At 43.3% G+C, this 27,957-nt stretch overlaps 1 protein-coding gene across 1 annotated transcript; it reads left to right on the forward strand.

Moving 5' to 3' along the window:
* The first annotated feature begins 137 nt into the window (after positions 1-137).
* On the forward strand, positions 138-27,839 carry mars1 (methionyl-tRNA synthetase 1). The gene is made up of 21 exons (XM_083660784.1): positions 138-322; positions 3,503-3,593; positions 4,172-4,253; positions 4,905-5,036; positions 6,032-6,107; positions 6,513-6,697; positions 10,145-10,254; positions 12,093-12,209; positions 14,472-14,675; positions 15,722-15,923; positions 17,084-17,158; positions 18,509-18,679; positions 19,227-19,322; positions 20,277-20,394; positions 20,789-21,002; positions 22,767-22,898; positions 23,223-23,327; positions 23,783-23,978; positions 25,294-25,365; positions 26,045-26,170; positions 27,261-27,839. The coding sequence occupies exons 1-21, from the start codon at positions 220-222 to the stop codon at positions 27,408-27,410; spliced, it is 2,757 nt and encodes a 918-aa protein (XP_083516910.1). The 5' UTR covers positions 138-219; the 3' UTR covers positions 27,411-27,839.
* Positions 27,840-27,957: the final 118 nt, after the last annotated feature.

A 27,957-nucleotide genomic window follows, 5' to 3' on the forward strand; every position in this document is an offset into this window, starting at 1 on the left:
GAGGCTGGCGGGGAATGTAGTCCACGGCACAGACGGATACCTTTACTGCGAACGACAGAGGCAGCTCCAGAAAACTACAACTCCGCCATTTGTAGTCAGTTGATTGGTGCTTGCATCAGCACATGGAAACGGCACTCACCCCGGCAAAGTTACAATCAGCGTGTGTTGTCGTTTTAAAGTAAATTTAGTGTGAAACATTGCCGTGTACGAAACGCCCAAATGAAACTCTTCGTCAGTGAGGGCAACCCGCATTGCTTGAAGGTGTTAGCAGCGTTAGAAGTGACTGGAGTACAATGTGACGTTCAATATGCCAACCACGAAGGTAAGAGCTAGCTTATCTAAATCATCCAAATGGTTTGACAGCTAACGTTAACAGTTGGCATCGTTGGTGTGCGCTCGTTAGACGTCTTTGATTCACGTTGTAACTGACGTTTTTGACTTAGCAATAGCTACCTTGGCAGCATTGAGTGACAGGTTGAGGTATGAACGACAGCTGCCTGTCCATGATTCATTGAATGAACTGACACTGACACCGTGGCATTCACTCTGAAACAAACAACACAGTGGTGGTGGGCTTTTCTAGTTGGTTCAAGTGCAGCTCGGGAATGAGCTAGTGTGGACTGTCGACAATTGAATGGTGTGGACACAGTAACGTTAGTGCTTGTTTTGTGCAGCATTTTGATGCCATGTTTTGGGGGTGGTGGTTCATAATAGAAATATAGAATAGGGACAATGATGTTGATCAGAATGGATGTGTGACGTGTCCCCCTAGCCTCTAGAATTGAGACTGAGAAAATGCAGGATGATTGACAGGGGCAGGGGGCTGAAATTTAGCATGGAGGTCATGCTAAATTGGCTAACAAGGGGGTGAAAAACTCAAAATGCATGATCCTTAGTTGAAGATTTGTCATGATTTATAAAGAGGCTGTTTTAATGCAAGTAGTCCAAAATCAACAGTGACCATACTGCCACACATGTTTTTTCATGAAGGCCCTGTTCCATGATATGATGACGCTCCTCTTGAGATGAGAGAGGGGGGGCGTCAGTGACGTATAGGATAGATAATCCCCCCATAGGGATTTCTACAGGAGCCATGACGTTGGTGGTGATCAGGGGAGGGGGTGGGGCGAGACAACTGCTCCAGTGATGATGAACAGCAGCTGAGGATGATGGCACAAATGTGAGTAATGACGTAGTAGCAAGGGCTCTATATACCACCACCACCGCTTAGGTGTTCGGCTCAGCAGATCAGGAGAGACAGATGTCCTTAGCTGATTGGATATTGGGAAATGGAGAAGGGGCAGTTGTGATGTCACTAGTGATGTCACTCGAGCAATTGTGATGTCACCAGTGATGTCACTCGAGCAATTGTGATGTCATCAGTGATGTCACTCAAGCAATTGTGATGTCATCAGTGATGTCACTAAGGAGTTACACACCCTGAATGACGAGGGGCATGTACGCATGGGGTGCTCTAAACTATGCTGTAGAGAGGTTAGTCTTCCATGATTGAAATTCAGTCAAAGACCACACTTCAATCATGAGAGACTTGTAGGAAGTTTTAACAAGCTTTATTGAACAAATAACAAGTTTAAGTGTGGCGTATGGCTCCATGATATGATGATGCTCCTCTTGAGATGAGAGAGGGGGGGCGTCAGTGACGTATAGGATAGATAATCCCCCAAAATAAATGAAAGTTAGAACGGGATAATATAACGAAAGGGGGGTCATGAAGCTCGCCGGGGGTATGCAAATTGTCAGGACGTGGGTTGACAGGGGTTTATGCAAATACCGGGATAATGGGTTGTGCAAATTGTCAGGACATGGGCTGACTTGACAAGACGTGCGCTGACTGAGGTTTAAGCAGAATGCAGGGATACTGGGTTGAGCAAATTGTCAGGACATGGGCTGACTTGTCCGGACGTGGGCTGATTGAGGTGGATGGTTGTAACGATAACGGAGCCTTTTTCCCAGCTATTCACCTTATGTAGCCACGCCCATTTGACCCGGTTCTGTGGCCGTCCTACGACTTCCGGCTAAAAATAATAATAAAATAAAATAAAAAATGGCTGCGCTGCTCCAATATCATCTAACTCTGAATTAACTAATAATTTAGCCAATTGTATGTAACATACCAAATAAAAGCAAACGGCAATGTCTAAGAATGCAACGCCATGTAACTGGCTCGTTAAGTCTTGCATTCCAGGGAATTACGTTAACGTCTGCGGGTCTTTATTGACGTTAATGGCTCGCGCTGCTATCGCGCTGCCTCGGAGGAGAGAAAACTATCCGAAGCTTGCTTTGTTGCGTCCAGGTATGTTTTACAAGAAAGTGCTCGTCATTGTCGACGATAACGTTATCTGACCTGGCTAACAGTGGATACTCTGCTTGCTTGCTGTGTACCGGCTCAAAGTAGTAGGCTACGTTATTTATTTTACCCCTTCACTGTCCGCTCCAAAAACAACTCTTTTATTTTGCGCCGTGACCGCCGGAAGTGTTAGAAGGACCCGGAAGAATTTGGTCCACTGTTAGGTCTGAACATAAGGTGAATACCAGAGTGAGAGTAAGAGCAGCCGGACTCTCCCCTGCGCTGGTACAGCGCGAAACGGAGATACTCTGGCAAGCAGGAATAGGTATTTCCCATCAGTGCATTGTCTGGAAGGTCATCTTGATGCTGCTGGTGGGTCAAGTCATTTGATCCTGGTGAAATGGTAATATATCCCAGCTTTGTGAGACGGCTCTCTTATAGCAGCTTATGGTGTGATTGTCTCAAACGTGATTGGAGAGAGGCTTCCCTCCCAGGCCCAGCTGTGTTCACCTCCTTGTGAGCTGGATAGACAGACATGGATAACTAGGACCATCTGGCATGTGGCCACAGTGAGTGCACTGCACACACAAATATACAGATACAACACACACGTGAAGAAGACATCAATAAAATATGGAGGATCAGAACCCCCACACATGTGGTCATCTGCCTTGAATTCTCATTAGTTCCTTCCAGATTACAATCAACTCAAATCCTAGATCTGTGCAGTGCCAGTGACCTTTGTATCTTTACTGATAAATATTGAAACTGTGTCTGATCATGACTATGAAAGGGGATTAGACTTCAAATACTGTTCAAATAGAAATTCTCATTGTGCGGGATTTCCCCTAGAGGCATGATGTCTCATGTTGCTGCTCGAAGAGGCAGGGTTGATTTCAGATTGGATTGGACCAATCTGTCCAGTTTTGAAATATATCAGATCTAATTGATGAGTTGTCTCTCCATATACAGATATGGATACTAATGGATAATAGATTTATATTTTGGCAAAATGTTTTACAGTTTGTAGCATCACGTCCCAGTCAACCATAATAAGCTAAACATAATCCAGTTTGACTAAAGTCTAGTTTGCAAACTTGGTAGTGTATGTGCCACAATCCCTCTCGCTGTGATTTGCAGTTTTATCAGGCTGCATCTTCATCGTGTGAACATACTTTGCGATTGTTCTTTCAGAGAGAGTGGTGCCCTTCCTCAGCCGTCCAGCCTTGCCAGCTCTGCTTCTGTCTAGTGGACTGCACCTCTTCAGCTCCAATGCCATCTGCCGGTCAGTAGATGACTTCCAACTTGCTCATTTATGAATGTGCAGGCTATCTGATCTGTAGCCAGCATCACACATTCTGCAAATGGAAAAAGGACAACTGCTGCTAATTCAGTGTAGCCCAGTCAGCAGCCCAAAGCAATGTTTCTCAACTTTAGTGGCTATTAATATACAAGATACAAGTAATTGTTGATTGCTCAGAAATGTCTGGTGACGGCATACAAAAATATATATACCAATGAATGATGCCAATGTAACATCTAATTGTATCAATGAAATGTAATTTAAAAATATAAATGCTTTTGTTGGTATTCATGTCCTGCCACCGATATTGTATGGGAGAGGGAGAGTATGCCATTATGTTGGCGTTTGGCATCTTAGGGGTCACTGCAACTCACACCCTAGCTGGCAGTACGTCAGTTAGAGATCCCTCTAGCAAACGTGTGTTCCGTTGGCGCACATCTGGAGAAAATTAGTTTGCAACCAATTTAACCAACCTGAGCAGGTTGTACATTTTTGACATGATTGCCTTCTGTTTTCCGTCCCGTTTAACACCTTAGACACATGTTTGTTTAACACCTTAGATACATGTTTGAAGCAAGTGGACAGGAAGAATGCAGTGACCTCTGCAATCAGTGGATTGAATGGGAGGCCACTGAACTTCAGGTAAGATCTCTCTCCATGACACCACAGCTCCTTCAGGCTGCTTGTAATCTATAGCAAAATACTACGCCTCTGAGATGTCAACCTTTTGATTAAATTCACGTTGTTCTACGATCCCTTGTACAGAAAAATATAGACATTTATTTTAGGGATGCACCGATATGAAAATTTTGGCCGATGCCGATAACCGATATTAACATTGCTGTTATGGCCGATAACCGATATTTACCGATGTCGATATGATCTGTATAAAACCACATTTTTATGATCATCACATTTTGTACATACTGAAAAACACATGTTAACACTGAATTTGAAAAAGTTATGCATTTCTTTATTTGCAACGCCTTTGGAAAAGCCCGTAAATCATAGATTTACTGCATTACTTCATATCAATGTGAAGAATTTGGCTGATAATGATAACCGATATTAACATTGCAACATCTGACCGATACCGATATGACCGATATGTTAAAAAATGACTAACATCGGCCGATACCGATACAGTACGATTGCCGATATATCGTGCATCCCTAATTTATTTGCATGGTCCATCTAGAGTTTAAGAAAATAAATAATTTAATTTCATTTTTTTCTTCTTCTGGTGATTGCTTACTCTCAAATGATGGCGTCATTTTGGTCTTCTTTGTGCAGCCCGCCCTGCTGCAGGCGCTTCACGTAGCAGTGCTGCAGGGAAAAGGAGCAGAGGCGTCCAAGGCCCTCAAGGGGCCGCTGAAATACCTGGAACAATGCTTGAGCAAGACGACCACGCCATATTTAACAGCGGTATGCCAATTTGGGTTGTCAATATGAACACACACATTTAGGAGATACAGGTATGTAAGCTCACTCTCACTGTCTGACGAAGAGCTAATGTAGCTCGAAACGTTGCCACTTGCACTTGGTGCAATAAAGCTGTTCAAAAGGAGCCCTTGTAGTGTGCGGGCGTGTTTTCATTTGTTTCACATGTAATGTAAGCTCACTCACTCACACATTTATTCACTCACTCACTCACTCACTCACTCACTCACTCAGCCTCATTCTGTCTGTATCACATATTCAAGTCAAAAGTTCACGATGCAGTTTTTAGAAACACAAATGAGCTTAACGGAGCTTCTCTTCTGTGCCGCATGGGACCCCTCGGGCAACATGTCTCTTCTCTCCTCTTTTCAACTGCTGATGCTGAGCTAGTGAGGCGTCTTTGAGCTAGTGAGGCATCTTTCAACATGTATTGGGGGAGGAGGAGGGCCCTTACAGCATGTTGCTGATGTGGGGATGGGGAGGGGGAGATCACTTCTCTCCTCTGGGAGATCACTTCTCTCCTCTGTGGCATTTGCATCCCCCATGGCACTGACTGGCTACAAGTCTGCTGCATCTGTCACACATTTCATGTGTATTGAAATATCATGTTTAATCTCTTGGTGATGATCAGCAGCATGGCTAGAAGGAACTCTCCAATGCACACACACAGAGTTGTTATGGATATAATAGTCCATATCTATTGAAGAGCTGGCACACAGTGACACAGTCACAGTGAGAGTTTTGACAGCAGTCTTCCTCAGGACATGGGTAGTGTGTGGAAACTCTGATGGGTAGAGACGGGCATTGTTTGGAGCTTCCTTCACAGGACGTGCATAGGTTTTGATGGGATGATTGGAGGGGAGGTGTGTCAGGTTCATGAGGGGGGAATGTGTATCAACTGTCATAAACCCCCCCCCCCCCCCCTCGGAAAATATGAATATATTTGCAAATAATGCTAACTAAACGGCGCTGTGTTTCAGGAAGCTGTCTCGGTTGCCGATGTTGTCCTGTGGGCTGCGCTGTACCCTGTTTTATCTGACTCTTCTTTAGCATTGGGTGAGTATCGTTTGAGATTGTTTTTCTGTTTGCTCCATCTTCTGCTATTGATGCGCTGCAGTGCACTAAGTCAGATTCCTCATTTGTAATAATTACTCACTATCGCTATCAAAATGAATCTTGATTTTGAATCTTAGTCCTGATATAGTAAAAGTCTGTTAAAATATATTGTTTGCATCGTACAACTTATGATTGTACCTACTCCCATGTATGTACCATAGATGTGCAAAGTGTGATTTGACTCTTTCCTTTTCTTTGACTCTTAACTTCCCTTCACCCCCATTTCTCTTCTCTACCCTCCACTTCTCGACTCGTTCCGCGTGTGTGTGTGTGTGTGTGTGTGTGTGTGTGTGTGTGTGTGTGTGTGTGTGTGTGCGTGTGTGTGTGTGTGCGTGTGTTTTCCAGGTGACTATAAGTGGGTGCAGGCTTGGTTTGCGCGTGTGGCCGGTGTGCAGGGCTGCCTGGTTGCAGCTCAGAAGGTGCTTCAGGGGAAAGGCCTACAGGCCCTGAAGAGCTACCTGCAGAGGCAGCCTGCCCCTCCGAGCAGCCAGAGCAGAGACACGCAGCCATGTAGCAGCAGCCCCACTGAGGTAGGAGTTCACTTCAACAGCATTGCTACTCGACTCCACGCGTTCTTATAGAGAGCCACAGGGATGACGTATTTTTGTAGTCCAGAACGCGGAAGTCCCGGACTTCCTGGTTCTTCACTGTTTCTGTCTATGGGATTTTTGAATGGGTTTTTGCCGCGATACTTCAAATACGGTCTCTGGGCAACGCAAGATTAATCAAACGCGAACCAGAGTTCCGTCGGATAATCTTCACACATGAGGACCACTTTCATGAGTTTTGTAGCGTAAATGCGAGCCCTAGAAGTAAAAATCTTGAGCTAAGCTAACCTAGAACTACACACTGTCGCATAGGCTTCCACGTCACGTCAGCACTCAACCTGGACTGTTGTTGATGTGTGCACTGATTACCCCGGGCTGAACGGGGCTGAACCAGGTGAGGGAAAGAGAATTTCCGTGTTCGTCCTTTGAAGTGGTGACGTTATTGACGTATATATCCCCATCGACTCACAACAGTGTAGTCTCATTTAGCCGTTTGCTAGCTAGCCGCCCTTTTAACGGCACGTAAAAGCTTCAAAACTCGTAAAAGTGGTCCTCGTGTGTGAAGATGATATTACTAAACACTGGTTCGCGTTTGATTAAGCCAGCGTTGCCCAGAGAGATTATTAAAAGCATCGCGCCAAAAACCCATTCAAAACTCCCATAGGCGAAAACAGTGAAGAACCAGGAGTGTTAGCATCGATGATTTCCGGACTCGTTCCTGCGGCTCTCTATTGAACACAAAGCATTCACAGGTGGCCCGCTGCTTACTAGACTGCTGCTTCTGCCTGGGAGGTTTTCAAGGAGACGATTTTATTGATCATTTATACAAGACATTTGAAGTTTGTCTTATGTATAGTGATGTAACGATAACCGGTTTTAATGATAACCGTGGTCAAATTCCTTACCATAACCGTACAGTTTCAAATTTTCATTATCATTAAAACCGTGGTACCGTGGTACCACGATTACAGTGCTTTGAAAAACATGGTAAATACTGTGTCCATCATCAACCAAAGTCGGCAACAGTCTCCCAGATGCAAACGTGCAGCCTTGGATAAATGATTTCAGTGAGTGTATCAATCCTTTTTGGATCTGAGTTTTCAATATAAAACGTAAAATTATTTCAGTGCGTCTCTCATTACTTTTTGAACATTTTCAGCTATTTTTTTACGAATACCGCGATAATACGATAACCGTGATAATTTTGGTCACGATAATCGTGATGTGAAATTTTCATACCGTTACATCTCTACTTATGTACAGTTTATACCGTACCTGCAGGATATGCATGCATACACACACAGCTCCCTAGACGTATGCATCTGTATCAATCTTTAGAATGTTGAAAGAATCTTTTCGTGCCCCTCTTTGTCTTTGTTTTGACTGTACCGCAGCTGAGAGAACTGCCCCAGTGTTTTGATTTTGTTTTTGTTCAGAAGAAAGTGAAAGCATTTTTGAAAGTGAGGCAAGACTTGAATTCAACTCACTTTAACTAAGCCGGGCTCTTGTGTAAAGAAGATCCAGTCTGGGGGTGAGATTTAACTTGGCTCTACGAAAGCTAAATCAAAACCACTGTTGGGATATAAAACATGCGGTATATAAGGATTACATCACTATTTCTCTATTCTCTATTCTTGTGGAGACGTTGGCGGATTTGAACAAGTGTTAATCAAATATAGCGATGGCATTTATGGCCTCCCATCGGTTCAGGATGTGTGCATCTCACATTACCAGTTGTGTCAAATTGCTCTGTGTGTAGGAGGTTAAGGGGCGGGGTCAACAGGTCGGGCGAACAAGTGGGAGTGGCTGATGTGTATGAGATATCTAATTATAGAACTGGACCCCAACTGTCTTCAATCTGTGCTGGTCTGAGATCAGCGTGACTCTTAAGTCAGAGAGTGGTTTAGATCGCCATTTGGCCACCAGACCCTTTGAGGGCCATTTACACCTGGCGTTAACATGCGTTTTCTGCCGTCAGATTGCAATCAGATTGTATTTTATCACTTCAGGCTGATTCCATTTACACCTGGCGTTAACATGCGTTTTCTGCCATCAGATTGCAATCGGATTGTATTTTATCACTTCAGGCTGATTCCATTTACACCTGGCGTTAACATGCGTTTTCTGCAATCGTGATGGCAGAAATGGTTGTCCTCTCAATCCGCATAAAGTCGCTGTATCCAGATTGAGAGGACACATTGCATTTACACTTGTGTTCAATGTGTACACAATGCATCCCTGACCACCTCCGGAGGTGGTTTGGCCGATCAGATTGCAATCCTTCTTCAATGCGTTTTGGGGGGTGTTTGCACCTGGCATTTCAAGTGATAAAACACAATCTGATTGCAATCTGATCACAGAAAACGCATGTTAGCGCCAGGTGTAAATGGCCTCTTTATAAGTATCACCTCTACTTTAAATGAACGCACTTAAAAAATGGGGGGGGGGGGGGGTATGTGAGGGCAAAATGATTGATTGATTGATTGATGGATCAACAAAGCATTTTACCATTACAGGTATATCACTATTATTCCTATGATGTTTTCCCCACAGTCAAGACTCTTTTTGACCAGGAAAAAAAAAACTAAAAATCTTAGAGCACTTTATTTCCCCCGTGCCACATTGACATGAAGCTCAATTAGATATTAATACTCTATACTCTTATAACATTAAATCTGCACACTCATGGCTTAATATATTAATAGAGCAACTGGTCTTCTGGTTACATGTTGTTCATGTTCATATTCATTTGCTGATTAAACTTTCTGAGGTTATAAAAATAATGTAAATTAATTCTGGTTTAGGCTGGATTTCCCCTCTCCTGTGACATCACTGAAATGTGTTGCTTGAGACGGTGGTGAGAAAATGTTCCCACAATATAATAATATGCAACTTCTGGAATTACAGTATGACACAAAGTAGCTGTTTAATGCAAACTTCTATTTATAACATTTTCTCAAACTATTACACTTTCATGATAGGGCTTCATTTTCCTTCGTCCTGAGAACTCATACGCAGCACTGCCACTGGCGGTTTGAGAGGCATATTCCAGACAGGGAACATTTATGGATGATGGTTTTCAACTGATATACATTGCATGGCCACTTCTCCGCAGTAAGCCCAACTCCCGTGGGAAACCAATCAGTAGTTCTTTAGAACTTGTGTAAAAATCCAGTATTAACAAACTATATAAAATCAAATCTTTAGGTAATAGAAAAAGCTCTTGACTTATTTATATAACCTTTTATTTAACTAGGAAGTCACGATGAGATTAAAACCTCTTTTGCAAGTGAGACCTAGCCATTTATAGAGTCACTGACTGAATATTTGGTCCCTGGTGGGAACGCTGTAATACCACACCTGTCCTGATCAAGCGGTGGGGCTAAGTTTGTTTCAGTGGTTCTTCCCTGTCTCCTGATGTCTCTGTAGGCTGAAGAAGGGGAGCGCGTGGTCTCAGAAGAGGAGATGGAGGCAGCTGCTCTCACCTGGAGTAAAGGTTTGGACAGCTGCCCAGTGGCCACAGAGAGACAGCACCCCATGTAAGCATCCAATACTACATTTAACATGTGAGCCATTTAGCAGATACTCTCATACAGAGCGCTTTACAATGTTGTGTGGGGAGTGGGGACCGAACCAGAGACTTTCCCCTTAACAGGACAGTCTCACTAACCACTATGTTGCCCTGCAGCCCTTGTGTTCTTTTATTGTGGATATATCCAGTGTTGGGCAAGTTACTTTCAAAATGTAATATACTACATATTACTAGTTACTTTCATTTGAAAGTAATAAGTTATTTTACAATATTACTGTATGTGTAGAGTAACTTGTTACTTATTACACTACTTTTACCAAAACAACAGCAGCAGCAGAATGACATCGCCGCCCCGGAACCATCCAGAAAAATAATTTCAACCACCTTGAAGTCAGTGTAAACAATCCAAAATTCTAAATGTTATTCTTTTCCTTTGTTATTGTCATCTGTAGTGGTTATTTGCATAAAAACACAAGAGTTTGATTAGGAAATGATTGTATCTTTTTTAAATATGTGCTTTGATTTTAAAAAAAATAACTCAATTTGTAACTTGAGTTACTTGACAAAGTAACTGGTATAATATTACTGAAATCCTATAAGTAATAAGTTACATTACTGAGTTACTGCTAAAAGTAATATATTGACATGTAATATGTTACTTTTGTAATGAGTTACCCCCAACACTGGATATATCTGGGGCAACACGGGTGGCCTAGTGATTAGTGAGACCGTCTCATAACCAAAAAGTCACAGATTTGTCCCCAGCAACTGTCATGTGTCCTGTCAAGAGTGTCCCTGGCCAAGACATTGGTCCCCTACATACTCATTTATTTGTTCTGGGTGAGAATATAAGCTAGTACATAACTCAAGTGAATAAAAATCACACCCGGCCAGATGTTGAAGTAAGGGGTGCAGGTCCGACCCTATACTCTGTGTGTGTGTGTGTGTGTGTGTGTGTGTGTGTGTGTGTGTGTGTGTGTGTGTGTGTGTGTGTGTGTGTGTGTGTGTGTGTGTGTGTGTGTGTGTGTGTGTGTGTGTGTGTGTGTGTGTGTGTGTGTGTGTGTGTGTGTGTGTGTGTCCGTGTGTGTCCTTGTAGAGGGAGGGGCCTAGGCTCTCGGTGCGCTCCTCAAATCCATCTCATCACACATGTAATCTCTGTACCACAGTTTACTGTGCTGTACAATGCATCTGTACCAGCGCTAACTTACCTGTTATGATGTCAGCTCTCTTTGTGCCATTGCAACACATAAAACACTGTATCAATCTCTTCCTCTTTGAAGAATTGTATCCATGCTTGTTATACCTCTTCCTCATGAGACCTTAAATCATATTAAATATATTCAAGTAAGCCCAACCTCTGACTCAACTATTTTACATCAGACACACATCTGTCATTTATAGAAGTGGCTACACCATTTAAAAATACCGTACACTTAGGATTGTGAAATTGTATGAAGTACGCAAATGAGCTTTTTTTCTATTGACGTCTGTTTGCTCTTTTTGATAAATGTCAGAATTACAGTCAAACTTTTTTTACTTGAATAACTGGATTTGATTTAAGTTTCATCACCCAAAGCCAAGGTCCCTTTAAACCCATTCAAAGCCTGTTGTACGGTTTCAAATAAAGCACTGCAAAAATCAACCTGTTTTTTTATGTCAACTTCTGACCAGTCGATTTAGAACGTCTTCATCCAACACAGCGGTAGAGGAGAGTAGCTGCCACAGTGAGATCATGTACTAGGAATCTGACCAAGAGCATGTGGACTCTGGATACGGGTTCTAGATGTATCTGATAGGAGGAAACACAGAGCTGGAGTTGACTCTGCCATCTGATTCTCCCATCAGTCTGCCTCAGGAGGGCAAGCGTAATATCCTGCTGACCAGTGCCTTACCTTACGTCAACAACGTCCCCCACCTGGGCAACATTATCGGCTGTGTCCTCAGTGCCGATGTCTTCTCCAGGTAGGAGTTTAAATCTGCTAATCTCTTTCATTATTGTTTTGCAACAAACACATATTTATATCCGTAAATGCATAGAACTTCTTGCATGTGCAAACTGTACATACTGTCATGCATACATTTGCATAGCCTAGGTAAACCCAGCCCCCACGTGACCTGCTCTCTCAGTTCCCAGTCATAAGCCGTTTTCCCACATGCGTACCTGAAAATTACCTGTAAGTCAATATCGGACATTTCCCGGAATTTCCCTTCACACCTCAGCGCTGGCATGTGAGAATCTAGGAGCGAAATTTCCTGTATGTTGGGGGGCGGGGGGAGGGGGGAGGTTATTTGGGGGGTCGGGTTTAGATCAATAAGGTGTTTTCGGGTTGTCCTTGGGCTGCAAACTCATTTAAAGTATGCAAATCGAAGTTGTTTCTGACAAGAATAATGTCACGTTACTCCGGGACTGCTCAACCCATGACAGAGCAGCCACTCTCCCCGGCTTGGCAGAGAGCTCCGCCCGCGCGTCCCCGCTGCCTGGAGCACAGCGGCTCGTGCTCGCGGTCTAAAAGGCAGGCGCAGGCTCCCACACGCTGCTGTCTGGCCAGCAGAAAGTGCCCCAGACACTGTGTGATAATCCTGTAACAGCATTTGAGCTTATTCAGGTAAGATATTAATAATGTAATGACACATTCAGCGATAAACTGTCTACAATGAAGACATGTGTCAAATATGACAACGTGGTGTTCAGTATTTTAAGAGCACAGGTTTTTTTTCATTTCCTGAAAAGTTGGCGATTTGGAGATAAGTGGCTTTCATTGCACAGCTACGAAATGGAAGTAGTTTGCTTTGATGTGCGCGAATGATTAGATGACGCAAGCTGGAAGTGAACGTTAAGCAAGTGTGTACTCGCCCATGAAGAGAGAAGGACCGGTGTCGCGGAAAATGACTGGACCCCTTTCTCACCTGTCTGCCTATCGCGGCATACCGTTCTTCTGACTGGCTGAAAACTGGTGAAATGGCCGCGATGACGGGGTCGCACTTATACCGGCACGGCGCCTTTCTCACATGCAGGCATTAGACCACGTTCCGGTCATTTTGCGGTACAAAGCGCATGTGGGAAAAGGGCTATAGTGACTGAGAACAGGTCTGAGAGCAGGTCACGTGGGGGATGGGTTTACCCAGGCTAACATTTGCATACCTGTAATAGACCAAATCAGCGGGGATGTTTACATTGACTTCCGGTTACCCCTGGGGTCCACACATCATAATGGCGGTGAACGGCACAAACTGACGTGTTGAAGACAAAAACAGACAAAGAAGACAAAAATTTCAAAAATTACAAAAAGTTTGTTCGTGTTGTGTTGTTGTTTAATATCATTCATAACAACACTTTCACTAACGTTAGTAGAGACCAGACTAGCTAATTTACCTGTTGGACCAGACCAGAGTAGACTTGAAGCTAAATTAAATTAACGTGGCGTCAGTAGCTCTGTCTGTAACATTAACGTTACAGACAAAAAGAAAGCGAGTTTGACAGTTGTAAACAAACGTTATTAGCTAGCTAACACTACAGAAAACAAACACAGAAGAAAGGCTAGATACGTCGGACAAGCATGTTTACCAACCGTTTGAACATTTAAATTGAAAGTAGTAGTCGGCCGAAAACAACGAGAGGGTTTGACAGTATTTATTTGACAACACGCAAATTTAAACCTGCCGCCTTCCCAAAGTGGTACGCGGAAGTAATGTTGTTAACATGGTGACGTCACGGTGATTTGGTCTGTATAAGTTACTTTGTATTCTGTGTTTTTATGTCAACTGTATTAGTTGTTCCCCACTCTCCTTGTCATTCTCATAAATATATTTGTCAATAAATATCAGAGTATTTTAGCTGTGACCAGTAGCTCCATAGGTTGGTCGGTTGTGGTGTCAGTCGGTCGGTTGGTCCACAAAAAGTTCACCAATTAAATGAAAATGAATTCAAATGGGCACGGTGTGTGTTTGAAGGTGTGAGTTTGTGTTCATGCCAATCTGCTAAAACAGAGAGGTCGGTGTGTGTGTGTGTGTGTGTGTGTGGGGGGGGGGGTGATTCTGAAATGTAGGGTGGCAGAGGCAGAGTAGGGTGTGATGCCCCTGCCATCCTGCATTTTCAGAAATTGGCATTTGTGGTCACAGCATATGTGGTCACAGCATATGTGGTCACAGCTATATGTGGTCACAGCTATTGCGAATTTGCCCTTTTCACATCTCTATCCTCTCCCTCCGGTCGCCTCCCACCAGGTACGGCCGTCTGCGTGACTGGAACCTGCTGTTCATCTGTGGTACAGACGAGTACGGCACGGCCACGGAGAACAAGGCCAGAGAGGAGGGCCTGACGCCACAGCAGATCTGCGACAAGTACCACGCCGTCCACTCCAGCATCTACAAATGGTTCCAGATCGACTTTGACTTTTTCGGCAGAACCACCACCGAGAAACAGACATCGTAAGTGGGAGGGAAGGAGACTGGAGCCTGTTTAGGGTAACGGAGGAAAAGAGTCTGTCTGCCGAAGAGGTGTCTGATGATAATCAAATTTACAGCAAGCCAAGATCAAGAAATAAGAAGGTACAATTGTCTCAGCAGTCAGATTAAGCTATGATAACTTTATAGACTCAACTTCAAGGTAACGTTTTAGAAAGTTGGGGTGAAGGCCTGGTGAATCTGGAGAAACAGTCATAAGACATTTGAAAATATCGATGAGCTCAGCAGATGAAGCCTGGAGGTGAAACTTTCTCCGGTGTATCGACTCGACTGTAGCTCTAAATAATTATGAATGATATGAAAGTAACGGAATGCGTTTGAAGCCTGTCAGTGTGCAGCAGAATACTTTCATTCTGGTGTGTGGATTAGATATCAATTTGTTTGTTTCTAAAAGTGTTTTGGATGACGGATGCGGTAAGAGCACCTCATCGCTTGCAACAAAAGCAAGGAAATCCAAGGCACTCTTCTTCAATAAAGATAAGACTTTAATCCATGGACTTGTCGATTGAACGGGATTAAAAAGATAAAAACTGATGTGTTTTGGCCTTTGCTTTTGATGGAGTACAACATGAAAAGCATCAAACAGTGCCATGTTCTTTGAAAAATGAAAAAAAAAAAAGATGACTTTGTTCATGAAAAGGCTTTGAATGTCCATTCTTAAATTTGAAATGTATAAACTCCCTCAACACCAAAGGTTACCTTCAGCGGTGTATTTCCTTATGCTTTACTTTGTTTTTATACCAAGTGAATGAAATGGAATCCTTTTTTTATATGACTTTCTCCACAAGGCTTATCATTAGCCAACCTAGCAGAACAGTGTTTCTCATTCAGTGAGTTGGCAGCAAAAATGGGTCAATGTCTGGTTACTTCCTGCATAACAGTAATGGCAGTATGTTCATAAGCTTTTGTCCCAGGGCAAGAGACAAATGTTTCCTTTGTCGCCCCCATTATTTTTAAGAACCCACGAAGAATCTCTGCACTCTCTCTCTCTCTCTCTGTCATTCGTTCAGGATAGCCCAGGACATTTTCTGGCGACTCCACGAGCGTGGTTTCCTCGTGGAGGACACGGTGGAGCAGCTCCGCTGTGAGAGCTGCCAGCGCTTCCTGGCCGACCGCTTTGTAGAAGGGATCTGTCCCCACTGCAGCTACCCAGAAGCCCGGGGGGACCAGTGTGACAAGTGTGGGCGTCTCATCAATGCCGTGGAGCTCAGGGTGAGTTTTGGAGGAGCAGGTTTGTACGCGTGTAGTAGGGGTGTCACGATATTTCGTCGCACGATATATCGCGATATCGAAACGTCACGATATCGATATCGTCAGAAAAAAATGATATCGTAATTCTTTTTTTTGCTCCTGAATAATAATAGAACAAATTTAGCAGAATCAACATGCATGAGTGAGGGGGTAGACTACTACTGGCATGGCAAAACAGCTCAAGGGGTACATTGAGCATGAGTTATTTAAGAAATAGATTGTATACTTTATTTTTCTTTCACCATGCAACAAACGTTTAGTTTGTGACAGTGTGACACATTCTATTGCAAGAGAAGCATTATCTTCCATGTTGTTTTCTAGTTATTATAATAACAATTTCCAAAAACAGCATTTGTTTTGTATTTTGTGTATTTCAAATGAAAGACTATTTTTCCAGTATTTTCCCAGGGCTCCCTTGAAAAGAGGTTTCGATTTCAACGGGACTCACATGGTTAAATACCGTAAATGATAAATAAATACATAAAAATTATTTACTTTTGTTCAAAAAAATATTGTTAAAATATCGTATCGTATCGTTATCGTGAACCCAATATCGTGTATCGTATCGTATCATGAAATTAATGTATCGTGACACCCCTAGTGTGTAGTGATGATGATGGTCAATCTTTGACTGTGGCTATCATGATAATTAGCAAAAGGATGATTATGATGATAGCAACTGCCATAGCATTTTCGTTATTCCTTAAACCAGTGATTTCTCAAACTTTTTCATGTCAAGGACTCCTAAACTGACACAAATTAGACCACGGACTCCCAGTTGATAAGATTTTGTCCCAGGGTCCAGTCGCTCATCTGATATCATTTTTGCTTTTAGATGTTTTGATTACAGAAAGTGTATGAAACCCATGACCAAACTAGTCATACATTCTGCCATTGTGTTACTTATGGATGGAATTAGTATAGTGAAAATAAATTATCTCCCTTTTTTGCTGGGGGGCCCCCCTTAAGGACCCCACTTTGAGAACCACACATATTAAAGAAAGAAATCCACCCTTTGGTACTATTACACTCTAAGATATCATCAATTTGGGATATCTAGTTTAAATGAATTTACTTTCTTGGTGTAATCCACGATCCACTTTCCCCGCTGTCCCCTTCAGGAACCCCAGTGTAAAGTCTGCAGGTTGACTCCTGTCATCCGCTCCTCCAAACATCTGTTCCTGGACCTGCCCAAGGTATGCTTTAGTTTACACACTGCCTCATTCATAGCCTGCGCTCTCCTTAATCCAGTTTCCGATTTCAATTAAAAACTCTCTCTCGTAACGGGACAAGCCCCGTCTTTTATTGTCACACGAACACCACAACACATGCATGCGGCCACAACACACTCATGCTGACGGTGGCCGGTGAAAAGTGTCCTCTGCATTTAACCCATCCAGGCATGTCCTTTCCTCCGGGGGGGCAGGCCAGGAGCAGTGGTCGCTTTCTCGTACAGCGCCCGGGGACCAACTTCGGATGTTGTCGTCACTGGTCGGATGACGATGACGATCTGATCTTCTGCATGTTTTTAGTGGGGGGGTTATATACGGAGGAACCCCCTGGGGGAGCACGGGGAGAACATGCAAACTCCACACAGAGAGAAAGGCCCTTACGACGAGATACCCCACCTGGGCAGTAGGCACTGAAGATATGGGGGGGAACACAACCACAGCGCTCACAGTGTCCCAGGCGAGAATCGAACTCAGGACCTTCTGACTGTGAGGCGACAGCTCTACCACTGAGCCACCGTGCCCCCATTGATGCATATTTTGTTTTTTCACCGGGGGCAAGTCAGACTTGGCCTGTTTATCTCTAGACCGTTTCAACTTGACAACATTAACATTCTAAATGTACCCGAGTTTTATTTCCTGGTGAGTGTGAGCTAATACAATAGCTGACAGCAAATGAGCTAGGTTACAAACGGTTCTCTAGCAACAGGATTCCAGTGAAACTATAGTCAAGTCAAGCTTATTTGTATAGCACATTTCATACACAGATGCAGTTCAAAGTGCTTCACATCAAATAGAAAGGGTTATTTTAGGACTATATAACTTATTTAATGCTGTTAACCCTGAAGTAATTCCATTGTAAAAACGGCTTACTCATAGTTACTATACTTATAGTTACTTATAGTCCTCTATAAGTTTTATCTCTTTCTGCAACTGCTGCGCCTGTTGCTTATTGCACTTTTTATACTCTTTTTTTTTTAAGTTTTGTTGTGATGCTTTTAAATGTCCATTTTATTTCTTCTTTTCGTTTATTTTCCTGTCAACCATTTTATGTGCTTAATGAAGTTGCTTAATGCACTTTTTATACTCTTTTTTTTTTTTTTAAGTTTTGTTGTGATGCTTTTAAATGTCCATTTTATTCTTCTTTTCTTTTCCTGTCAACCATTTTATGTGAAGCACTTTGAATTGCCTCTGTGTATGAAATGTGCTATACAAATAAACTTGACTTGACTACTCTGCCTGAAGTCATAAGGGTGACATACGTTTTTTTTTTTTTTTTTTTTTACTATTCTCATCCTCCCTCACTCTGTCACACAGTTGGAGGCTCAGTTGGAGCAGTGGCTGGACAAGTCGACCGGCACAGGAGACTGGACGGCCAACGCCAAACAGATCACCCGCTCCTGGGTGAGAGACGGGCTCAAACCTCGCTGCATCACCCGGGACCTGAAGTGGGGAACACCAGTGCCTCACCCCGACTTTGCAGGGAAGGTCTGTAACTCGTCCGGTTCAAATGTCGTTTGTCTTTCGCATCGCAAAACTTGCAGTTTGAGGGCACTCTTTGTTTTTAGGCTGTTCAGTAAGTATTTCTTTGTATGGGGAGGAGAAATGCCCACACTAGCTACAAATGAGCTTTTCCTTTTTACACAGTAAAATAATATAGGCCTATGGCTTGGCCATATTGCCTACTGAGAAGATGATGAATACAAACACTTCCTCTCTAAGGTCAGTTCTTCAGTGAAACACTCAAAAATTATTATGCACCTTTGGGGTATCCAAGTGGCTCATCTGGTAGGGTGTGTACCATTAAGGCTTAGTCCTTCCTACAACGACCCAGGTTCGAATCTGACCTCTGACCTCTGACCTGCGGTCAGTTGCTGCATGTCCTCCCCTCTCCCTGCTTTTCTGTCTATATACTGTCCTATCGAATAAAGGCAAAAATGCCCCCCCCCAAAATAAATACACAAATAAAATAAAATCAAAATAAAGACTCTCATATAACATTCAGACTGAAAAATGTGACCGCTGTCCTCTACAGGTGTTCTATGTGTGGTTTGATGCTCCTATTGGCTACCTGTCTATCACCGCCAACTACACTGACCAATGGGAGAAGTGGTGGAAGAATCCTCAACAGGTACTTTCCCTCAGCTCACATGTTGGCATGGAATGGATTTGATTTACCACCCAGCCTACTGAGGCAGAGGGTCTGCAGTTTGTGTATCCCCGTTTACAACACAGAACGGTTTGGATCGCTTTGTCATTGCCCTGTCCGGACAAGTTAATATTATAAACAGACGAGGAAAGAATCTGCTGGATTATGAATTAAATTCACATCCAGTGTGTTACTCATAGCTGCAAAGAACAGACAATAATTGGGGTTGAAGAAAATAAATTAATGCACAGATATTCTTTCTAGCATTATTTGTTCCTGTCTCATCTACAGACATTGATCTAACTCAGAATTTCAGGGTAAAGGGAATTGCAATCAATAAAGACTGATTGTGAGGACCCTCCCACCCAACCAGCCCTGACGACCCCAACCAGCGCTCCTGCAAGACGAGCCAGGAGAGTGGGAGGGTCGTCACACTGATATTACATTATTCACTTTCACTCGTCCATCTGCACATTGTCTATCTGATTTGTACGTATAACCTAATAATCAACAGCTGAAACTATTCCTCTCTTTTACATTTAAGCACCCATTTATTAATTTACCTGAGGATTTTATGAACATGCCGAATCATTAAAAAATATATAAAAAGACATTTGCTTTGCTCCTACTACACCCTAGCTATGTTCTTGACTCACACTGACTCATCTCATGTCTCCATAGGATTCAGATCCTGTGGTGTGTGTGTGTGTGTGTGTGTGTGTGTGTGTGTGTGTGTGTGTGTGTGTGTGTGTGTGTGTGTGTGTGTGTGTGTGTATGTTTGTGTGTGTTGGCCTATATTCACAGAAGGGATAGATAGTAGAGAGGGATACAGATGGGGGGTGGGGAGAGCCGATAAGTCCTCTTTGAACTGGATGATCTCACGATGATCTAATATGATGTCATCCTCACGCTGCAGTTCTGTGTTTCTGCCACCAGGTGGAGCTATATAACTTCATGGCCAAGGACAATGTGCCGTTCCACAGTGTGGTGTTCCCCTGCTCCCTACTGGGAGCTCAGGACAACTACACCCTGGTCAACCACCTCATTGCCACTGGTAACAACCTCGTGTTTGTTGCTTTTGATTAACCTTTTTCAATTGATTACTAAAAAACTGCTATTATGTTGCGAGATGTCTATTTCACAAGATGATTATTTGATAAGATCATTATTTTTCACATTAGAGTTCACAGCAGATTTTTTTAAAGTTAACTTTGGTAACGGCACATTTATAATATACATACAACTTTACACTAAATATGAAAATATCACACACACACACACACACACACACGCGCAATACAGAGAAAATAAATTGTTTTTCATTTATTATAGACTCAGGTGTCCTCACTGATCACATTCACACAGCACAGGAAAAATATGATTGGCATGGGCTCAGCGCTGACGCTAAGTGAACCTTGTGCTACACCTGTGCTGTATCTTCCCCTCAGAGTATCTGAACTACGAGGACACAAAGTTCTCCAAGAGCCGCGGCGTCGGCGTCTTTGGAGACATGGCCAAGGACACGGGCATCCCCTCCGACGTGTGGCGCTTCTACCTGCTGTACATGCGTCCAGAGGGCCAGGATTCAGCCTTCTCCTGGGCCGACATGGCTCTGAAGAACAACTCTGAGCTGCTCAACAACCTGGGCAACTTCATCAACAGGTCGGTGGTAGTCAGGGTTTATAAGTTATTATAATTCCTGCTTTTTAGCTGTGGCTAGCAGCTAGTGTAAGTCACTCTTGTTGGTCGGTAGGGTTAATCTGTCAGTTCCAAATGTTCCAACAAACCTCTCTGTGCATGATAGAGCTACAGGATACAGAGGTACAACCACAGATATTTTTTGAAATGTTTCAGCTCTATAGCCCTGTTTTTATGTTTCCTTTATATTTACTGTAATTTATGTTGATTGTAACCTGGCTTGTAATTGCTGCCTTCTTGGCCAGATCACATTCGCAAAAGAGATCTTGTATCTCAAATGTCTTATCTGATTAAATAAAGGTTAAATAAAATAAAATATAGAAGAGTGTCTCTGTGGATACAACACTTATGTCTCTCAGGCAGCCATACTGGTGCTTTAGCTTAGACCACTTGGTTGGGCAGCTTTCATGCAAAGGTCCTGGGTTCTGATCCTGGGGGTTAGCAAATTAAACAGAGTTGGACTTTTAAAACCTGCGCGCACAGAATGTTTACTGTGCTATTTGACACGGTCAATTTAAAAGGTAAGAATGTTCCACGAACATACTAAGAAAAGAAACCTACACCAAATGTAATCTTTTAATAACACCGAGTCATGTTACGCATGTTCAATAATCTAATCATTGATTAAGCTTGATCAGTCAACCAGTGAACAAATAATCAGACAAGTCTCAAGTGACTCGTATTTTGTATACAAGTAGTAAAAAAACAAAAACGGCAGAACTGCCATCTAGTCCAATTACCTACTAAGTTTTGAGGATTGCTGTAAGTATGTTACAGCAATAACTATTATAAGAGGTTCACCCCAGTTCTCTCAATTTGTTGGATGGCGTAATTTAGCCCCAGTTACACCGCCTCAGATGATTTTTGAACAGATCACGGTTAAATCCTGCATCAAAGATTTGTCTCAGCCGAGTACCTTGATCTTCAAAATTGGTCTGGGGCAGCAATGCTGATGCTTAATTGCTTCAAAAATATCTCGTAGATTACATCCAGCCTAAGGTGTTAGAGGAAGAACTGTGTCCTTGCCTGGATCCAGCCCCTGAATCACTATATCTTCATCTACGTCGTCCACTCACTGTATGCACTTTTGCACACGTTTTCAAATTGTAGCTGATTCTGGGTTCTAGCGTTCCTTTTGTCTGTGTCATTATTTGATCGATTAGGGAAGATTCAATCACTTTCATTCAGCGTGAATAGCTCTTTATTTCGACATATATTGACATAAATGCTTTGTGGTCTGGCAGACCTTCCTCAGAGTCTGAGATGTAGAAATATAGAATAGTTTGTTGCGTCAGATTGTAACTTTATCAATATAAACGTCCTCCCGATATACATAATGAAACTTGTTTAAAAAAATGACTTGTTCCAGACTCGTCTACCATTTCGAGGCGAGTAAGGAGCTCACACTATACAGAGGCTCATTGCAGTATACTGTTGTGTTAGTTTACGCTGGCAGAGAACTGCGTTACATCTGGCAACACAAATCTATAATTTATGAACAATTAGCAAGTCAAGTAACAAGCCGTTCCCTCTCTTTCTCTTCCTCTCTCACTGTCTTTCTGGATCCGCTCCAACGTTTTCCCCCCAACCCCCTTTCTTCCTCTATCTGCATCTTCACCATCCTCCCCTATCTCTCTCTCCCCCTCCCTCTCTTTCTCTCTCCCCCTCCCTCCCTCCCTGTCTCTCTCTCTCTCTCTCTCTCTCTCTCTCTCTCTCTCTATCCTTCAGAGCTGGCATGTTCGTCAGTAAGTTCTTTGAGGGCTGTGTGCCCGTCATGGAGCTACAGCAGGAGGACAAGCAGCTCCTGGCTCAGGTGGGCTGGGAGCTGCGCCAGTACATCCAGCTCCTGGACAAAGTCAAGTAAGAACGCTCAAATCGCATAACTTGTCAAAAGCAGTGCTGAGGGGGGCGCGTTGTGATGTCGTTGAAATTGGTTTGCAGTCATTTTTAATTAAAGGCGCATGGAAATTCTGTTTTTTTTTCTTTAATAAGTTTAATTCAGTCACTCTAAAAAATAAAAAAAAGTATTTTCAATTTGGTTTCATTACCAGTGGTAATTCAAATTCGCTTTAATCTCGACACCTGAGGTCAAATATAATTGTTGATAAAAACCATAAATGACGTTACTTCCTCAAGTCAGTTTCATGTTTTTTCATTTTTTTTCTTTTCAATGTTTCCCGCCAGAATCCGCGACGCTCTGAAGCATATCCTGAACATCTCTCGCCATGGCAACCAGTACATCCAGGTCAACGAACCCTGGAAGAAGATCAAGGGAGGAGATGCAGAAAGGTGTGTGTGCGTGTGTCCTTATTCAAGTCACCTCAGTGACAGTCTATCAATTTCAGTTTAGTGTATAATCACTGTAATTCCATAGAAAGGGAATGAATCGGCAAGTGCCGCAGTTTGTGAACTCTCATCGGTTCATCTCGTCCGTTTCTCATTCTCTGCTAAAACACGCGGCGACTGACCACTCATCTCTTGAAATATGGAGAAATATTCACAATCGTGAATGAGTCCTCTGGCGTGTAGTCGATGCAGAAAATGAGCAAGAATGAATTTGATTGAACAAAGATTGAGTTAATAAGATTTCATTTGATAAGACAGAAATACGTACATGTGTGTATTGCCGACTAGAAGAGTGATCATGAAAATCTAATTTCTGGTCCGACTTTGAGATTAATTGGGAAATTGGCATTCAAGATGTGACTTGACTGACTCTTGTCTTTTCTCCCGTTGCTCTGCAGGCAGCGTGCGGGCACAGTCACCGGTGTGTCTGTGAATATCGCGTGCTTGCTGTCGGCGATGTTATCTCCGTACATGCCAACAGTCAGCCAAACCATCAGGGACCAACTCAACGCCCCTCACTCTTGCATCAGGACCATGTTGCAAGGCGCTGGCGCCTTTGTATGTTCCCTGAACGCCGGCCACCGCATTGGCACTGTGAGTATGGCCTCGAAAGCCAGTACGATCTGAACTTGTGGAACTTGCAGTAGATTTTACTCTGGGTGATACAAGGAGAATGCAAGAGACATACTAAAACAATTAGTATGTCGATATATCAACCCTCTGGAGGACACACACATGTGCGATGACACACACATGCGCATACACACACACACAATAATAATGGCCCAGAAGGTGTTTCTAGGGCTCAGCCTTAGGACAGCAACTTTCTCTCCAGGCCAATTGTCGCTTCAGGCCCAACAGCGGTGACTCGCGTGTCTGCAGCAGCCTGCCTAGACTGCGGCCTGTGAGACGGTCGTGACTGAGCTCTAGTTTCTCGTACGGAATGATGTGATCTTGGATAAGCTCGCATCACACCAAGACTATAACGCCGGGATTGCACTGGTTGCATTTGCATTGCGTTGCGGCTGTTCTCCGGTTTTGCTCCGTGCTCTGTGCTCCGCCAACACTAACCGGCTGCGTGCAGAGCACGTCACGGCTCCGCTCCGCCAGACAGCTAGAGTGACGAGACCGACAGGTTCTCACGGTAAAATCGCGCGAGACAATTTGTATGTGGGATAAATACAACGACAAACAGGCAGAAGATCATTGTTCCCAACTGGAGAAGCAGAGGAGGGGTGGACTTGCTTGGTGTTGTCCTTGTAAAAAGGATGTGTCGTGTCATAAATTATTTTGTGGTTTTCCACTTCAATTATGAACTTTTCCTCATTCATGTTTGTCCTCTGGCTTGATATTGAATGCTGTAAACACCTCTGCCCTGTTGATTTCATGCCTGGCTCCGTCCCAACTTGCTGCGGCTTTGCTCCGTCATCCGTGAAAAATAGAACCCTTGCGTATATTTTTCGGAGAGCTCCGGATCGTCGGAGCTGGGACGGAGTAGACACGCAACGCAGCGGAGTAGGTGGGAGTTGACACAATGATTAGAGTGGAAACGTATCGGCTCCGATGCCGTACCGCAGCGCAGACGGACCGAACATGGACCTAGTGGAATGTAGGCGTAAGGCGCTCATGTGCACACAACATCTGTAACCAAAGCACCGACCTTCGTCATCAGTGCAATGCTCCCCCCTCAAGGTCATGAGCGCGGCAAATCTTTCCAATACACCGTCATCTGCTCGGTTGCAATAATGCTCTTAGTTCAGAGAGGAACGTGGCGCCTCCAGGTTAAATTGTCCAGCTACATTGGCCTTGGGGCCGGATTCACAATTGCACACTTTTTAAGTATCCGTCTATATTTTTAAATAAATCTAGCCTTTGTTGCACCTGTCTGTCTCTCCCTTCTGTCTCCCAGGTCAGCCCATTGTTCCAGAAACTGGAGGCGGACCAGATCGAGGCTTTGAAGAAGAAATTTGGTGGACAGCAGGTATTTGATTTTTATGACGCCCGGTCGTCTATGATGCGACAGCTCAGTCAGGTCTTGTAGAAATATAGGTAGACTATTTTATGAATAATGAAATGGGGGGTGGGGGGGATGAAGCATTGAGTGACGCGTACCCGCACGTCGGCTTCGTCAGTCAGACTGCCGCCGCGAATAGGAATTTGTACTTAATTGAAGTGCCTGGTAAAATAATGATAAAAAAAATAAAACGCAACGTAAATATTTAAATTGTATATCACGCATCTATTTTGCAAGTAAGAATGATAAGTCCATAAAGTCCCAACACCTCAATGCCTGTCTAAACCTTCTCCTCAACCTCTCCTGCCTCTAGCCTGAGGATGAACCGCCTACCAAGAAGGTATCCAAGGCCGTGCGTGTGTGGTGTGTGTGAAGAGTCCACCATAGTGTGTGCTGTGTCAATGTTAATGGCCTGTACTAACACTAGCAACTCATCTAACATCGTCATATTTTTTGGGTATTCAAATTCCACTCATCCCTTGTCCAGTGTGATTCATTCCGTCCATTTATGCCGTCATGACTCATAAAATCTCGCCGACGTTTTGAGTGATGAGTGATATTGTGTGAAATGAAATTAGCAAATCTATTGAAATAATTAACCTTTGCATGCCTCAAAATCTTAATATCTCCATCTGTCTATTTCCAGCCTCAGAAGACGTCTCCGAACGCCGACGGCGCCAAGCCCGCCGATGCGCCGGCCCCCGCTGCCGCCGGCCCGGGCGGAGCCGACCCAGACAGAGCCAAGCAGCTCACACAGGCCGTGGCTGAGCAGGTGAGACCGCTGCCTGGCGACGGCGCAGCAATTGATCCGTCTTAATTGTTCTATTTTAAGACACCGTGGGATTAATTACCTGTCATATATACCTTTTCTTAGAAGGAGAGTGGGCAGCGTCGCAACACTCGATTACATCAGACTCAAAAGGATTATTTTAATTGAAAATAATCTCTCCAACAATCAAATCATGGACACACCCAACTATTGGGCAAGATCACAGATAAGTCAACTTAAAGTAGCCACTAATTATTTCACTGATCTGCGCTTCACCGTTTGACAAATCACCCGGTAATGCGCCAGTGTCAAATGATAAGATTGTGATTTTTTTTTTATGTATCAAAATTGAGTTGTCCACATTATTTGTGATCTTTAGGCATTGCCGCGCTTGAGTGGTGTGATTGTTTTTAGGAGAATACAAAAAAGTGGGCCAAGAAAGCTCAGCAGGCCAAGTAGAATGCAAAATAGAAAAAAGGAGCTTCTTGGATATTAAGTTCACATTTTAATTTAGAAGTAATGTACAGGTGTACACAAGTTCACTAATATGTACATCTTCAAAACACAATACACGGGCAACAAAACGCAACGCGTTTCAACCTCGCCGGTCTTCGTCAGGCTGTATTATTGTTTTTAGAAAATAACCTTCTGCGGTAAAATATTTGAATGCAGGATGACCGCTCCACCCGGCTCAATCTTTGTTAAGATGCTGGAAGCATCAATGAGTTCAAAACGAAAAAGAGATTTCCGTAAACTTAAAATCTATTGCAACCATTGCACAGATTTAAGTGTGCGGAAATCTCTTCTTTTTTTGTGGTCAAATATTTTAAAAGATAGAAAATTACGTACGCATTTTGCGAGATCGTATCAGTGCTCGATATCTTCGAAAACTGCACTACCGCCCAGACAGAACCTTATTTCCAAGCTCAGGAGCGGGCTACCTTAATCACTTACCGTAGTTTTAAATTTAAAACAATAAACTGTCAACCTCTCTCCCCCCCCCCCCCCCCCCCATCTGCGTTGAAGCGTTTTACCAAACACAGTTGTCCGAGTGTGATAAATGTATCACACGCTGTCATCTTATCTCCTGCAGGGGGACAAGGTGCGCGTGCTCAAGACCCAGAAGGCGGACAAGGCCGTGGTCACAGCGGAGGTGGCCAAGCTGCTGGACCTTAAGAAACAGCTGGCTCTGTCAGAGGGGAAGAGCCCCGAGCCCACCGCTCAGAAGGGCAAGAAGAAATGAGATGCTGACAAAAAAGACAAAAAAGAAAAATGGTGGGTGTTAGTCAGAAGCAAGGAAAGAGTAGAATGGTTTGAGGTATGATATTGGAGAATGGGAACAAGATGTACACTAAAGAGAGAGATGAGGGTATTCGCTTAAGGCAAAGCCATGACAGGATCTTAAGACAATAATGTGGTGTTGGCACTGACAACGGGGAAATGAAAACAGAGAGTCGAATGAATACAGCTACAGAATGGAGGGATTTTTCTAAATCCCTACACCAAAAGGAACTGATTTTATACTCTGGCTATGTGATAGTCAGCATACGATATTAGTGTTGGAAGGTGTGTTCTGAATTTAACTCTTTTTTTTTTTTTATCCCCTGGAAATTTTTTATTTTGCCATTTGCTACAAATATCCTTTTTACGTCAAGAAAATAAATTAATCATGCAGCAACAAAGTGTCAGGATCCCCCCTTTCTCAATTACCTGAATTGCATTATCCCCCCCCCACCCCACTACTTCTTTACATAAACTCATTCATACACAATTTCTATAAAATAAATCAA

The sequence above is a fragment of the Poromitra crassiceps genome (assembly GCF_964638095.1).
Source record: "Poromitra crassiceps genome assembly, chromosome: 25".
NCBI classification, from domain to species: domain Eukaryota; kingdom Metazoa; phylum Chordata; class Actinopteri; order Beryciformes; family Melamphaidae; genus Poromitra; species Poromitra crassiceps.

Excerpts from the sequence above, each read along its gene's own strand:
- mars1 (XM_083660784.1), top strand. The coding sequence starts at position 220 with ATGAAACTCTTCGTCAGTGAGGGCAACCCGCATTGCTTGAAGGTGTTA. Across the intron at positions 4,254-4,904 it reads GGGAGGCCACTGAACTTCAG|CCCGCCCTGCTGCAGGCGCT; the intron begins GTAAGATCTCTC and ends TTCTTTGTGCAG. Across the intron at positions 20,395-20,788 it reads CAACCACCTCATTGCCACTG|AGTATCTGAACTACGAGGAC; the intron begins GTAACAACCTCG and ends TCTTCCCCTCAG.